Consider the following 17,106-nt stretch of genomic DNA (forward strand, 5'->3'; position numbering starts at 1 on the left):
GAGAGGGATGTGAGACGGACGAAAATATACCGAGCGGCCGGGAGGAGGCGAGGGATAGAAGAAAGAGAGGGGTGCAGAGAGAAGGGGGAAAGGAAGCGGGGGATGGGGCGAGAGGGATGTGAGACGGACAGAAACTATGTGAAGAAAGTAACAAGGAGAAACACGAGAGACGGCCTGCGGCCGTCAAAGTGAAAGTACGAGGAGAAATGCGACACGGCGGGCAGGGGAGGGGGCGGAGCGGGGAGAGCGGCATGAGGGTGTGAAGCAGCAGGGGCCTGAGACGAGGCCGCCTTGCCTTTGATGTGGTAATGCGAGGCAAGCGGCTGGTGGCATTGTGCACGCGCTTTCACGTGCACTGGAAGAAATCGCCTGGGAATCGCCTGATCTCGGTAAGCTCTGTTTAAGCCGCAATAGATCGAGCTCCCGCTCTCAATGCGCACATGCGCATTGAGATAGGTCGCTCGACCTAAAAACCTACTGCAGATAACTCCGACCCCAAAAACTTCCGACCAATAACCAATATTCACATGCTAGCCAAGGTCTTGGAAAAATGTGTTCAGCAACAACTAAACCAACACATTTCGAACTTCAATCTACTGAATACGCACCAATCGGGTTTTAGGCCTGGGCATAGTACAGAAACAGCCATTCTACATATAGTGGATGACGCCTTGCAAGCCCTGGACCGCAACAAAACATGTCTCCTAGTTTTACTCGACCTCTCCTCAGCCTTCGATACGGTCAACCACGACAAACTTCTAAGAAGACTAGAACACAGGATGGGTTTCTCTGTTAAAGTCCTTCAGTGATTCAAATCCTTCCTGGAAAATAGAATGCAATCCTACTTGATCAATAACAAGCTCTCAGCTTCCTCCCTTAATCTACTGGGAGTTCCTCAAGGCTCCACACTATCGCCCATGCTATTTAACCTATACGTAGAACCACTCACCGAGCTACTTCAACAGGAGAACATATCGTTCCACATGTACGCAGATGACACCCAACCGTATTTCAAGCTCTCCTCTATTGAAGATATAAGGTCAATGAATACAGCCCTTGAAAAGACAGTCTATTGGCTATCAACCAACTTCCTCAAGCTAAACTCGCAAAAAACTGAGTTTCTCCTAATTTCCCCCCCTAAGAACGCCACTGAGACAAAGGAATGGATCAAAATTATCACTTCGTTGAACTGTACGCCAACAGTAGTGGAGTCCTCCATATTACTTGGAGTCACTCTAGACAAGAACCTGAATATGCACAACCACGTTAACTTACTGGCTAAAAATGCCCGCTTCCATCTCAGCTATCTCAGAAAAATTAAACCATTTCTTGAGACCGCGGACCTCAAAGCTGCTGTCCAATCCTTAGTTATTTCCAGACTTGGGTACGGTTGTTCCACCCTCGCGGGACTTCCCAAACTTTCAACCGCTCCTCTAAAAGCCTGTCTCAACGCTGCAGCAAGACTTATAACAGGATCCAGGAAATTTGAGCACATATCGCCACACCTGAAAGCACTCAACTGGCTACCCTACGAAGCTCGAATTCACCTAAAGATGGCTTGCATCACACACAAGGTGCTGCACCACAACACCCCTCAGTACTTATCCCAAAAACTCAGCCTATCTGGAGGAAAGTCATTCTAGGAGTGGGAATAATCTACTTCTGAAACCCTCATGTTTCAAAAAGTCTAAAACCTCCAACAGAGCATTCTCGGGGGCAGCCCCAAGAATTTGGAACTCCCTTCCACCTCCCATCAGAAAAATCTCCTCTATCCCTCTCTTCAAAAAGGAAACAAAATCATTCCTGATGAGCAAATTCCTACCTTAAACCTGTTTTCATGTTGGTTGAACACTCTAATAATTGCTGCCTCAAGAACTTATGACCCACACGAACTTGAATGATCTTTGAATTGTCTTTCAGAATAAGCGTTCTCATTGTTGTTACTCCATGTTACTTATTTTGAATGTTCCCATTTTCATTGTTTCTCAGTACGCCCTATATAAAGCACTCTGATACCCTAGCTTGGGTCTGGTTCGCGCTATATAAAACTCAAAAATAAATAAATACCTGGCATGTCACGCAGTTTGGTGCTTACTTTTCCTCAATGTTAAAGAACAGTTGATGTTTCAGTACCCAGGCTAATGTGCTTCTTAGCTAAATACATATAAGGTCCCAAAGGCGAGACCGATTGCATTGCAAATGCTTGTTTAAATCTATAGTGACTCCAAGGATAACAGAAGTTCCGCCAACAATCTAAAGAGGATTGTGGGGATCTGCAGGAGTGACAGCAGTCCCCCAGAAGATATTTTGCCAAATGTTTTTGTTCATCTCGGGTTCAAGGAATCAGTGTCCACCAAGCTGTTTAGCCTTCAGTCTCAAACACTCTTGCCTGAAGCTTTTGCTCTACAGCTCAGGAGCGCAGGGACCACTAGTGGTGGATTCTTTGACTGCTTTCTATGTGATATAAAATGGTTCAAGAAAGACTCAGACAAGCTATGTGGAATTTACAGGCTTTATTTAAAATGTATTGCTAACAGTGATTCTGATGAACATCTAATGCTTTTTATTAACTGTAATGGCAACTGGTTCCAGTGGTGATTTTCGAACATGTGGTTTTTGATCTTTCAGTGTAGTGACCTTGACAAAGCCAATCAGCTTACCTGATATACTGGTGTGGTGACCCCACTGTGGCAAAGTCAATCTGTTTATGCTATTGATAATGACAATCTCTTATATTGAGTTGCTCCATCTGGTAAAGAAGAGAAAGTATTATGTGTGCTTTGACCCCATAGGAGTCAAATATGATTCCAGAATAATACTAAAGCTATATCCTACTATCGTAAGTATATATTTCTGCAATAGTGTGTAGCATTTAGTAGTGGGTATGATAATTTAACTTTTTCTTTTTCAAAGGAAAGACACAGACAGGGCACCCATTTATTAATTGGTCTTATTGCGTGCCAGCAAATGATGATTACTTGCCTACAGCACTTGTCCTGAGTAAGCTCTGCTTCGCTATCCTTAGAGAGTCAAGCACTACAGTGGGCTGCTTGGTTCCCAGTGAGGGGATAATTGTAGACTTATTACTTGTGCAGGCCTCCCATTCTGTATAATTAATGACCCGATTTTCTACAGTGTTCCAAAGAGTTGAACTGGCTCAATGTTTTTAAAAGTTTGTCCAAGTGACCCTCTGTTTACTTTAGCCAATATTGTGAGGAAAAGTCAAAACATGAACTGTAACTTTATTGCTTCCTTGGAATAGGAGTATGCATTCAACATATTTGTTTTAGATCTTTCAATATTGTTAGAAACATTCAAAAGGAATCGTGGTGGAGGTAGTTTTCCCTAATAGATGGATATATGTTAACGGATTATTAAAGTCACTGGCGTAATGTAATATGGTGTTTATTTCCTTAATCAAAAGATTGTTATGTGAATGAAGTTTTTTTAACGCGTGTTTTTTTGTAGCTGTGAAAATAATTTTTCCCATTTGTTTTCTGTAGAACTGGAAGCAACCCCAAAATTAGACGTAATAAAATCTGGGGTGGCCAGAATGGTGGAATTCTGGTTTATAATTCTGGTATGTGTTATTCTATATCTTACAGTATGTATAGTTAGACATTTTCTGAAAGAGCTCCTAAACTACATCCTTTGAAATTTGTGTTCTACTTTTTAAGGTCTTGGCTTCATTGAAGACAATGAAATTTTCGACAATGCGATGGCTGGAGTCTGGATTAAAACAGACAGCAACCCAACATTGAGAAGGAATAAAATCCATGATGGAAGAGATGGGGGCATTTGTATTTTTAATGGCGGAAGAGGTAATGTTCTCTCCTTGCATAAACATTGGCAGGTCGTCTTTTTATTTATTACATTCATATCTTTGTTTTCTGAACTGAAATGTTTTCACAATAAAAAATATTCTCTCTTATGAAGTTTACTTCCAAGATGAAAATCCTTGTGAAAATGGTAACGTAGCTGTGGAGCAAACTGGGTTTATTATACAAAACCATAACAGTAAAGGAGCACATTAAAGTCTTGTGAATGGAGATCTGGTATGTCTTTGCACTCATGGGACAGAACCAGAAGTATGATTATAGTGACTATGAATTTGTGTTTGCAGAAAGTGACAGTAAGAGAGACTAAGAGAATTGAGAGTACAAGTACCAGGAGTTAGTATAGTGGGAGATGGGAAGCTTGAATTCCATTATCTATAAGAATCAAATGTCTCAAGAGGGAGTTTGTGAGAGAGTTTGTCAACTTGCATTGTGCAACCATCTTCCTTGCAAATTTTGTCTCCGAGTCTTCTGCTTTGGAATTCTGTTTGCATGTGATAAGGGTTCTTTTCATTCATTTCTGAATTGCGTTTGTCAAGCTACTTTTCAGCCTAGGAATGGCAAAGAGCATTCCAACAGTGATTAGGCACTTCCAAATGGTTGTCATTCTTTGCAGGGCAATTGCCAGAAGGTGATAATGCTGCATGGGTTTAGAGCTAGTATGTAGTGGATTGATGTCTTGGGTAGATTAGAGAAGCTGCATCAAGAGTTCTTCATAATGTGATATAATGTCAGTTATCGTCTTTGAGGCCACAGATCATTATTATTGCAATTGTGTGCAAAGATTGGACTCGGGCTCTAGCTTTGCAATGTTTACTTGGCATTGCCAACAAGATGGTTTCTTATAGAGTCCTTCTCAGTGTAACCTATCGGGACCATAAAGCTTTGTGTAGAATAAAGTATGCTGGTTACGTGAGCGAAGAGGAATGTGTGCATTTCACAATCCTTTTTCAGATTTTGTTGTGCATGTGTTTAGTTGGGAATATGCATCGTTTTTTACTCAATTTTGTGATGGTGTTTTGAAAAGTGTTTTGGATGTTTAAGATATTAGCTATTCATCATATTATATTGTAGAGGTTTTGGCGGAAGTGTTCGTTAAAATAGTACTTCCTAATTTTTAACTCCATCTGTGCACTGGAAATGACATGGAACTATAAAGCGCCCACACCAGCGTATCAATGTCGTTTCCCTTTTTTTGCTGCACCCTTCTCCCCCTGTCTTTTGATGATCTCCTCAGAGACTGCCTTTCAAATGACTGCAAAGTGCTTTGGGATTTCACTCACTAAAAAGTCCGGATTGAGGCCCTGTTGCATTTGTGATGGGCAACTGTTGATCGCTGACCCGCAAAAATGTTGCTTATGATGCAAAGGCTTGAGGCATAACTCGAACTCCTGCGGTATTTGTTTCGATATGCATCACAGGGCCATCGAGAAGCAGAAAGCTAAGCTTTTTCATGGCATGTGCCAGGGCCCAATGACATTGATGTTCTATGTCTGGATCCCAATCTACGCCCCCTTCTTCATGTCTTCTAAGAATTAAAGAGAAGAAAACATAAGAGGAAGAAGATTAATAAAGACTTGTCTCTAAAATGTCATTCTCATTCAAGAGGTAAGTCTCCTCAACAATCTCTATCTTGTGAGACATCGCCTTCTAGAGTTGTAGGGTTGGTAAAGGTTCGAGGCATGTGGGCTGCTGAATTCATATCTATAGCATAGATCGCCGCCTAGTGTTGGGTCCGGATGATTGCACATTGTTGTCCTGGAAGAGTCTTCGAAGTATCACGAGATAGGTGGCTCCTCCCCTGGACTACATTGCGCATGGGCATCGACTCCATCCCCAGATTGTTTTTTTCCGCCATTGGGTTCGGATGCATATTTGATCACTCAAGATCGGAATCGATAGAAACTTTCCTTTAGGCCCGAAGGCCTTTCCTTAGCGTCGGTATTGTCTTGCGTTCGGTGCCCAGCTCTGTTCCAGCTCAGTTCCCGAGTCGGACTTCCAGAGGAGTCGCGTGGCTCTTCGGTGCTCGAGGCCCAGTCGACGCAACCAGACTTTCGACTACACATCATGGAACAGAGCCCGTTCAAGAAATGTCCCGTGTGCGGATCTAAGTATCCCCACATCGACGTCCACCCGGTGTGCAACAAGTGCCTGTTGCCGGATCACGATGAAGCCAACTGTATGGCTTGTTCCCGTTTTCGCTCAAAGAAGACGATTCGACTTCGGCGCGTGGCGCGCCAGGAGGCCCGGCGGTCGGCACCGGCACCGGTGGACATTTTCGAGGGGGAAGAAACGGACGAGCAGGAAGTTCGAGAGCCGCTTTCTACTCCGGAAGAGGAGATCGACTACAACTACGACGCGGACGTCTAAGTAATCGATGCAGAAGAAGTCGTCGACGAGGTAGGAGACGACAATGAGGCCTATGGGTCCACGGAAGTTAGCTCAGGCGAAGAGCTATGCCCCGATCGAACAATCACTGAGGCTCAGGTCGAGGGATCGCCACATGGCCTTACCCAAGACCTTACAACTGGATCCACGGTCTCGCCTACGGGCCCGACTACGGACACTTCTGTGGAGCCGCCATTGGTGAAATCGAAACCGGAAGTGAAAGCTTCGGTCTCGACGGAACAGAAAGTGATTGAGACGCCATCGAAACAGAAGACGTCTGTCGCTCCAGTCGCCTCCTAGTCTTCCGACATGTCGGGGCAGCCGAAGAAGGTTGTCGATCCGGTTAAAGCGCCCAAGGGCATCGAACCGAAGTCGCTCAAGGGCGTCGAGCCCAAATCGCTCAAGGGCGTTGAGCCGAAGACTTGGGCACCGAAGCCGACTGTCAAGGCCGCTGACCCGAAACCGTCGGCACCGAAGGCCGTCGTCACGGCCGGAGGACTCAGCGCTCCAAAAGAGGCACTTCCTACACATCGACCGGAGAAGGCCAAAAGTTCTGCGCTCGAGTCGGCACATGCTGGTAGACCTAAGACGCCTGTCGGGTCGACGAAACCGTCCGCCTCCTTCACAAAGCAGGTGTCGGACTCCTTACAACGCATCAAGAGCAAGGCTTTCGGGGTCGATCCAAAGGATTCTTCCACCCCCAAACCCGCTGCCGTGAAGCCGAAGTCCTCTGCGCCAATCCAGTTCACTCTACCACCGAAAGTGGCGCCGAAGGCGTTCGCACCAAGAACGGTCGACGACGCTTCCGTCAAGGTGTCCACGGGCTCGAAGCCTCCACAGCCAGTGGTGAGCTTGAAGCATCGACTACCCCAGATGGAGGAGCAGTCTGAACACTTTATCGACGCCGACACTGGTAAACTTTCACTCTACAGGAGAAAGATCACGCCGGCTCAGCCTATGGAGTCCTACATCATTCCCTTGAAGTGCAAAAAGCCTTCTGCGGATTCCCCAGTTCTTGTGGAGCCGCTTGCTCCACGGCCTCAGACCATGGCTCCATCCTCGCCCACTTATTCAGATGTGGAGGCTGGGGAGGGGGATGATGAGGAGTACAACTTCCCTGCCAACACTGATCCTGAGGATCACCAGGACTCATGGGCAGATGCGGGGGACCCTGATGATCCGCACACTGCCCAGGACACTCAAGTGTATAATGTCAAAACCTCCCCTACTGAGGATTCTGCGGCATTCAATGCTCTCATTGAAAGGGCGGCTAAAAATCATGACATCCAGCTGCATGCTGACCCTGTTGAGGTGGACTTCCTCTTTGATACCTTTTCCACCTCTGAAAAAACTGTCAAGACTCTGCCAATGCTAAAGGGGGTTCTGAAACATGCTGCAGACATTTTTAAGGAACCCACACGTGCCAGGGTTATAAACCCCAGGATCGAGAAAAAGTATAAGCCGGCACCTGGCGACCCTACCTACATCAAGGGCCAGTTGCCATTGGACTCTTTGGTAGTTTCTAATGCCCGGAAGAGGGCAAATTCTCAAACTACTGGTGATGCTCCTCCCCCTGACAAGGAATCGAAAGTGCTAGAAGCATCAGGGAAGAGGGTGGCGGCTCAAGCGGCCAATATCTGGCGTATTTCAAACACTCAGGCACTCCTGGCCAGATATGACAGGGCACACTATGATACACTTGAGACCCTGTTACAGCACTTGCCCGATGAGTATAAGGAGGCAGCGGAGATGCTCATTCAGGAAGGGAAGCTCATCTCGAATGCCTCTATTAAGTGTGCACTGGACGCAGCAGACACCGCGGCCAGGGTAATTAACACGAGTATGATGCTGCGGCGTCAGGCCTGGCTCAGGATCTCCGGGTTCAAACCGGAGATAAAAACCACCATCCTCAATCAGCCTGTAAACCCTGATCGCTTATTTGGACCTGAGGTGGATACCACCCTGGAAAAAATAAACAAAGACACCGAGACTGCAAAGTCCATGGGGGCTCTCCAGTCCCAGCAGTTCAGGGGTAGTACTTTTCGTCGCTCAGGCAATAGAGGTGTTTCCAGAGGCCAGATGTCCCAGCAAACACAGTACAATAAAAGCGGGGCGCAAACCTCTTACAACAAGCAGAGTAGAGGCGGCTATCGTGACAACAGCGCCAAGGGCAGAGGTCGTGGAAACAACAACTCCCGATCCTCCGCCGCAAACAATCAGTGACGCCTTGTCACTGCCCCCGACCATACAACACCTGTCGGGGGGAGACTCCAACGGTTCCTGCCAGTCTGGGAATCCATCACCACAGACAGGTGGGTCAGAAAACTTATCCAGTAAGGTTATTGTCTAGAGTTAACGTCCACTCCACCCAACATCCCACCAAGGCACCGTCCTATGTCAACAGAGCATTTGCACTTATTGCAGCAGGAGGTGCTCGTCATGCTGCAAAAAGGGGCAATAGAGCTCGTGCCGGTGGAGGACAGAGGCTCCGGAGTGTACTCCCTGTACTTCCTGATCCCGAAAAAGGACGGGTCCCTCAGACCCATACTGGATCTCAGACCCCTAAATCAGTACATTCTCTCAGAACACTTTCACATGCTCACGCTGCAGCAGGTTCTTCCGTTGCTCAATCAGGGAGACTTCCTCGCAACACTAGATCTCAAGGATGCATATTTTCACATTCCACTACATCCATCACACAGAAAATACCTCAGATTCACCATTCAGAATCCGCATTATCAATTCAAGGTCCTCCCTTTCGGAGTGACCACAGCGCCCAGGGTCTTCACAAAATGCCTGGCGACAGTGGCTGCGCACCTCAGGAGGCAGAACGTTCACGTCTACCCTTATCTGGACGACTGGCTTGTCCAAGCGAAGTCGGCCCAGCAGTGCGCTGCCAACATGTCCCACACCATTCACCTTCTTCACACTCTGGGATTCTCACTGAACTATCCGAAGTCGCACCTTCAGCCGGCCCATGTGCGACAGTATCTGGGCGCGACAATAGATACTCTGGCAGCCACGGCTCAGCCAAATTCTGTGAGGGTCAACAGCATTCAGTCGCTGTAGGAGAGTAGGGTCTGCAATCCTATGATCACCCAGATTTTTGCTTTTTGCTTCACTGGTTTACGACTTTCCCTGGCTGTGGGCCTGCTAATCAGACCCACAGCCTAGCTGTTCTCTCTATTCCAAATTGTACCCAGGTACTGAATTGGCACTGGGCCCTCTCCAAGTCCCTGTACATAGGGCAGAGGTGCACCCAGAAGTCTCCCAGGGGCTGCAGCATGTATTATGCCACCCCTGGGCTGACTAACTAAACAGACACAACTGGCTGCTTGACAGCTGGGGGCAAGGTGGTGTAATCACCCCTTGCTTTAGATATAGTATACCTATATCTAAAACCTAGAATGGGCACACAGATCTCCTATCAGTCACTCCTATGGCAGGCCTTAACAATCCTGAAGGCAGAGTGCTTGGAATCGTGTGAGATGGTGCTCTGGCATGAGCTGAGCCTGTCTGCGGCTTTCGGGATCTATCCCTTAGCCGTTTCCATGATAGCATCAGACCATATACTCTTAAGTGCCTTATAATCCTCGTGGTTATGGTAACTTTGGTCTGACATTATCTAAACATGTCGTGTAAGGTGTCATGCGCTTTGGAATACTACCCCCTCGCCAGTTCTGGCGACGGGGGTAGCATTCCACCCCTCTAGAGGGAGAAGACTTGTTGGTAGCCTGTAACCCCGGTTAAAGTTGAACATAGCCTCAGCTCCACAAAATGGATGCTGCCACCGGGACACAAGTCTGCCCTCCTGCTGCTGGGAGTCCTCCCAGCGCGGGAGGCTTGGACAAAGGGTTTCCTGTCAGGGGCGGTGCTAGCACCATCCCAGACAGGGTTATGTGTATCCCAGGTAGGCAGGGCTATAGAGGAAGGTGACTGCAAGTGGCACCCCGGTGCTCACTGTGCATAGGCCGGTTTGAACCAGTTCCAGGGTCCCACCAGCCCCTGAGCTGGGGAAAGTCCGGCAGGGGAGAGGGGTGTAACCACCCCCCTTCCTAGGCAGGACCTAGTCGCTTGCCAGCCCCCTTTTTGAGAATAAAGGTAGGAGCAGGCCCCCTTCCAAATGAGATAATTCTGAATCTTGACTACTTTCCACGAAAGGACTCTTGAACTACTTCTGAAGACTCTCCCTTGTGGCTAAGGAGTAGCCACCCTGCACCCGCAGGCACCATCCAAGCATCGCGGTTTGCTGTAAGTCTCTCCTCAGGATCAAGACTGCCCAGCTCGACGAGAACCGGCTTCCCTGGCAACTCTGACCTCTACCTGCATCATCAGCCCAGCTGAGATTCGTGGGTGTGACGAGACCTCGAGGGACCGGCCATCTTCAAGACTGCACAACGCTTGCCCAGCACGACCGCCGAGGGATCCTCGAGTGAGTGCTTTGGGGTTTGGGAAGCCCCAACCCTGAGCAGCTCCAGCACCGAAGTCCAGCCCTCCAGCATCCACGAGATCTGCGTGGGGCCCTTCAGCTCTTTGCTGCTCACCGCGTTGTCCAGGTCACTTGCCGTTGGCTAGTGGCCCTTCTGACGACGAACCACGACGACAACACCGCTGGTCTGGTTGCTCCAGACTGGCCCTTGCTCCCCTCCAACAGAGGAGCACCCCGGATCCTCCTGGTCCACTCCAGACGCCATTTTGAGTCCACCGCGTGGGCTTGCATTTGCCAAGAGTTGTTGCCCCAATCCTGGGTCCAGCGACGTCGACAGCAGACACCTTCGTGGGACAGCTCGCACCTCCATCCTGGTCGCCGACAACGCCTCCTGGTCCGAGAGACTGCAGAGCCCAGCGTCGCCCACTCACCTGGTCGAGGTGACTTCGCCCGGTGCCATCCTGGTGCCCACCTAATCACTGGCTAGTGATTCAGGACTTGGTCCCCTCTGCTTACAGATATCCATCTTCATCGATCCAGGCTTGGATCACATCGAACTTCATCACTGGTCGCCTGCCAGCAACTTCTTCTTTCAGGCTCCATAGACTGTAACGAGGATTCCCGACGTCTTTTCAGACCTATGCAGCCGCAGCCCCTGGGCTAGGTAACCTGAGCATTTCGGTGCTCCAGCATAGCTTAAACTATCTAAGTGTCCAGATCCTTTGTCGTTTTCAGCCTATCTAGTCGGATTCGTCCGATAACTGTAACTTTGCATTTACTAGCCTCCATTGACTTTGTTCCGCATCCCGCGTGAGAGTGCACACTCTGCACCCGATCTCCCTAGGCCTCCTGCTCGTAATCTAAAGGTTCAGTAGTCTAGTCCTAGCGATCCCAAAGCCTCTGAGAATAGTTACGTACCTGCTAGTAATTCGCATTCCACTTTTGTAGTATATGGTTTTTCGTGCCCCTCGGGCATTTGTGTAAATTGTGCAACTTAAAGTGTTTTCTTAAGAGTTTTGTATTGCGCTTAGCTCCCTGACTCATAAAGAGTTCAGGGTAGTCTTGTTATAAATAAATATACTTTTATTTTCATAACAACTTGTGTGGTGTCCTTTCACTTGGTGTTCAAAGGGTAAATGTGATGGTAAAACAGCTGGCTTAACACGCCCTCTAGAGTTTAGCCTAAAGACTGCTCTTGTCCATGCTACTAGGATAGCTGGTCTATCAGGTTGACTTACAACCAATCTTCAATAAGGGTCGTTTGGAATGATGCATAGTGATCACTAGAATAGTGAGCACTGCATATCAGGCTAACTTCTCACAGTCGCTGATCCAGAAGTTCAGACCGCAACACTCGCTTCCAGCACGAGTGTTCATGCAGTTGATAGGCATGATGGCCTCCTGCATTTTCATAGTCCCGCATGCCAGACTACATATGCGTCCGCTTCAGGAGTGCTTAGCACATCAGTGGAATTAGGCTCAAGGACAGTTGAAAGACCTAGTGTTGGTGACCGGTCGGGCATACAACTCTCTGCATTGGTGGAATCCACACAACCTTTGCAAGGGCCGACCGTTCCAGGAGCCTGTGCCACAGATTATTCTGACAACGGACGCATCTCTCCAGGGATGGGGAGCTCATGTACTCCACTACACGGTGCAGGGACTATAGACAACGCAGCAACAGAAGATGCACATCAACTACCTAAAACTGATGGCAATCTTCATGGCGATGAAGGCATTCAAAGTACATCTGTGCAACAAAGTCGTGTTGATCCGGACGGACAACATGACCGCCATGTACTACATTCAAAAGCAGGGAGGTACACACTCTCCACAGTTGTCTCATCTAGCTCAGAGCATGTGGAAGTGGGCCATTCAGAGGAACATCTTCCTCATGGCGGAACACCTCCCAGGCAAGGACAATCAGATGGCGGATCTGCTCAGCAGGTTCAGCCACCAAATGCACGAGTGGGAGATACATCCATCAGTACTCCGCCCGTACTTCCGGCAGTGGGGTCATCCAAAGATAGACCTATTCGCCACAAGGGAAAACGCAAAATGCCAAAGCTTTGCCGCCAGGTTCCCGCACCCACAGTCGCAGGGCAATGCGATATGGATGAACTGGTCGGGCAGATTTGCGTACGCTTTTCCCCCAGCACCTCTCATACCGCTGGTGGCAAAAAAGCTAAAGCAACACTCGATGACACTCATCCTGGCTGCTCCAACGTGGGCCCGCCAACCATGGTACACCACGTTTCTAGAACTCTCCGTGGTACCGAATCAAAGGCTACACCTCACACCCAGGCTTTTGACGCAGAGCCATGGCGACATTCAGCACCCAGATCCGCAACAGCTCAACCTGGCGATCTGGCTCCTGAGGTCTTAGAATTTGGCTACCTTAACTTACCTCCCGACTGCATGGATATCATACGGGAGACAAGGAAGCCCACCACCAGAGCATGCTACGCGGCCAAATGGAAGCGGTTTGTCATTTACTGTGCAGAACACAACATCAACCCGCTTGATGCATCTACTCACAACATAATTTGTTATTTGTTACATCTTTACAAATGCAATCTGGCGTACGCTTCCATTCGGATACACTTATCCGCCATAGTGGCTTATCTCCAAAACAGGCAGCATCTCTCCGTTTTCAGAGTGCCTGCCATTAAAGCCTTTCTGGAAGGACTGAAACGGGTTATTCCTCCCAGAACCCCGCCAGCTCCTGTATGGAACCTTAATGTGGTCCTCACCAGACTGATGGGCCCACCTTTTGAGCCTCTACATTCATGCGAGATTCAGTTCTTAACATGGAAAGTGGCTTTCCTAATAGCCATAACGTCCCTGCGACGTGTTAGTGAGCTCCAGGCGCTCACTGTACAAGAGCCATTCATACAGATTCACTCAAACAGGGTGGTGCTGCGCACTAACCCTAAATTTCTTCCTAAGGTGGTTTCACAGTTCCATGTCAATCAGACATTGAACTGCCTGTGTTCTTTCAAAATCCTGAGACAGTGGCAGAAAGAATGCTCCACACTCTTGACGTCAAACGAGCTTTGATGTAGTCCATCGATAGGCCCAAACATTTTAGGAAGACGACACAACTCTTTGTTGCCTTTTCTGCCCATCACAAAGGCAACCCCATTTCCAAAGCAGGTATAGCCAGGTGGATCGTTAAGTGTATTCAAATTTGCTATCCCAAAGCTAAGTGTACTTTAACGGTCCCCCCCCAGAGCCCACTCCACCCGCAAGTTGGGGGCCTCCATGGCTTTCCTTGGTAATATCCCTTTGGAAGACATTTGTAGAGCAGCCACATGGTCTACCCCACACACATTTACTAAACACTACTGTGTAGATGTGCACTCCAAGCAGCTGTAGGGCAGGCTGTTCTAAAAACACTTTTTCAAACGTGTGCAGCTGGCACAGGCGGCCGCCGATAATGGAGGGACTGCTATATATTCTATGCTATAGATATGAATTCAGCAGCCCACATGCCTCGAACTGAATATGCTACTTACCAGTATGCATCTGTTCTTGGCATGTAGGGCTGCTGACATTCATATCGCCCGCCCTCCTCCTCGGCGCCTGTAGCGGCTGCAGAATTTACACTTACTCTTAGCATGGTCATCGCTCTCACTGTTACACTCCATCTTCACCACAATGGCTAAAAACAATCTGGGGATGGAGTCGATGCCCATGCGCACTGTAGTCCAGGGGAGGAGCCACCTATCTCGTGATACTTCGAAGACTCTTCCAGGACAACAATGTGCAATCATCCGGACCCAACACTAGGCGGCGATCTATGCTATAGATATGAATGTCAGCAGCCCTACATGCCAAGAACAGATGCATACTGGTAAGTAGTATATTCAATTACTCCTTCTGGGGCATCTCTACCATTTTAGCCCTGTGCCTTTGTCAGGTCCAGGTCCTCCTCCGGTGCCACAGGGGGCTGCACTGGAGCTGCTTCAAGTTTACCATATATATATTTTTTTTTTACCATGAGTCTCCGACACCAAGAACTATTTAGTAGTGCTACAGTCACTTCTATAGCACCCACTGGACCCATGGAGCTCCATTCGTAGTACCACTGGCGGGTCCTCCTTCAAGGCAGTTAGTTCCCTTAGTTCCTCTGAGAACACAACCAAAGCCATCTGGAGGTTTCCCCAGCACTGAATCCTTTGCAGGTTGACATAGGGATTTAGAGAATAACAGGTGGATATTTTATGGCAAGAATACCTGGAGACCATGCATGACCTGTATGGCTCAGCCTGCCATCTAGATGCAAGTTGACATCTGGCAAGATATGTTCGAGGCATATGGGCTGCTGAATTCATATCTGTGCATAGATCGCCGCCTAGTGTTGGGTCCGGACGATTGCATATTGTTGTCCTGGAAGAGTCTTCGAAGTATCACGAGATGGGTGGCTCCTCCCTTGGACTACAGTGCGCATGGGCATCCTCTCCATCCTCAGATTGTTTTTCTCCGCCATTGGGTTCGGATGTAATTTCCTACTCTCCAAGTTCAGAATCAAGAAAAACTTTTTCAAAGGGCCAAAAGGCCTTCGGATCCGTCGGTATTGTTCAGCGCTCTGTGCCGAAACACTTTTCCAACTTTGTTGCACTCCGGTCGTCGAATCGGGTCGTGAGGCCTTCTCGACAACACGTGGACCGACCGTCGATGGAACGAAGTCCATTCAAGTACTGCCCTCAGTGCAACTCGAAGTTCCCACACACAGACAAGCATCCAGTGTGCAACAAATGCCTATCTCCAGATCACAATGAAGATAGTTGCTTAGCCTGCGCCCAGTTCAGATCGAAAAAGACTATTCGGAATCGACGGGCGGCGAGGCAAGAAATGCAACGGTCGGCGCCAGAGCCCGATAACATCTTCGATGACGAAGAAGATCTAGCGAGCGTCGAAGACTCGGATCAAGGCGACAGACAATACTCGGAGCCAGACTCCGATGATTACCCCGAGGAGGGAGAACTGATCGTCGATCTCGAGGTCTATGATCAGGACATCGTAGCAGTTGAAGATGACTCCGATGAGGACATTGGGCGAACCGTGAGTACACCGCCCCATATAGACACTACACCTCTATCAGAGACTCAGGTCAAGGCATCGCCAGCAGGCCTTAGCCGAGATCAACCTCCTCGTTCTACAGCTCCGCTATACCGCCCGGCTAAGAACATATCAAAAGAGCCCTCTGAGACACATCACAAGACATCGGTTCCATCGAAACCGAAACTGATCGACAATACAGTCTTCGGACCGAATTACGTAGAACCGAAAGTATCGACGCCGAAGGGTGTCGAACCGAAGGCCGTAATACCGCTACAACCTTCGAAAACAAAGACCGTCGAGTCGACATCGAAGAGCAAAACAGTCGAGTCGAGCTCAAGGTCAAAGGCCGTCGAGTCAACCTCGAAGCCAAAACACGTCGATTGGACGCAAAAACAAAAGCACGTCGAATCAACCCCCAAGAAGCACGTCGATTCGAGCAAAACAGCCTCAGGTATCGACAAGCGGAAGAAACAGGTCGACGACAGAACAAGGCCTACGCCTAAAACTACAGTCGAGCCAAAAACGAAACCGAAGGTGGACGAAAAGAAAACGGTCGTGCCGAAGCCCATCGAACCGAAAACGGGCATCGAGCCAAAACAGCAGGCTCCAAAACAACATAAAGACACTGCCGAACGGACAAAAATACTCGGTCCGAAACAGGTTGTGAAGCCAGCCAAAGATGTTCAACCAACAAAAGCTGTTGAAAAACGCTCAAAACCAATCCAACCACCAAAAACAGTCGAAAGCATGAAAAGCCTCGACCCAAAGACACAAAAACCTAAGGTTACAGCGCCAAAACCAAAGACTGTGGAAGAGGAACTTCTTCACCCAGATCCCTCCACAGAAGACCAGTCAAAAATCTACATTGACCCAAAAACTGGTAAAGTGTCTGTCTATACCAAAAAGAAAAGAGCTCTACCAACTGAAGATCTTTCTAGGATCCCCCTAAAGAAAAAGAGAGACTGTGCTACCTCTCCCATTTTCTTTGAACCTATCACTCCTGCTATGCCTACCACTCCTTATATCCCCACATCACCAGCACGCTCTGACTACACCCCTGATGAAGATCAGGATACAGATGTAGGTTTTGGTTATCCACAAAACCCTCTTCAAGAGCCAAATACACAGCCATGGGGTGGAGGAGGGGAACCAGACACTGAAGGGACTCTGCCCATTACAGACCCTGCAGTATACCCTACTAAGCCATCACCCACAGAGGATACAGTAGCATTTAATTCACTACTGGATAGCGCAGCAACCTACCACAATGTAGAGATGCACTCTGATGCTGTTGAGGAAGACTTCCTCTTTGATACACTAACAACATCTGAGAGACACGTTAAAACACTCCCAATGTTGAAAGGAGTATTAAAACATGCAAGTGAC

The 17,106-nt window shown here is 48.3% G+C and overlaps 1 protein-coding gene across 2 annotated transcripts in view; it reads left to right on the forward strand.

Annotated features, from left to right (window-relative positions):
• FBXO11 (F-box protein 11) overlaps positions 1-17,106 on the forward strand; it is a 501,351-nt gene that overhangs the window by 327,485 nt on the left and 156,760 nt on the right. For both annotated transcript variants that reach the window (XM_078649648.1, XM_078649649.1), the window contains exons 17-18: positions 3,504-3,580; positions 3,678-3,821. In XM_078649648.1, the coding sequence (XP_078505774.1) occupies positions 3,504-3,580; positions 3,678-3,821 (221 nt within the window). The remainder of the gene's footprint in view (positions 1-3,503; positions 3,581-3,677; positions 3,822-17,106) is intronic.

This window comes from Lissotriton helveticus, chromosome 6 (genome assembly GCF_964261635.1).
Source record: "Lissotriton helveticus chromosome 6, aLisHel1.1, whole genome shotgun sequence".
In the NCBI taxonomy this organism is placed as follows: domain Eukaryota; kingdom Metazoa; phylum Chordata; class Amphibia; order Caudata; family Salamandridae; genus Lissotriton; species Lissotriton helveticus.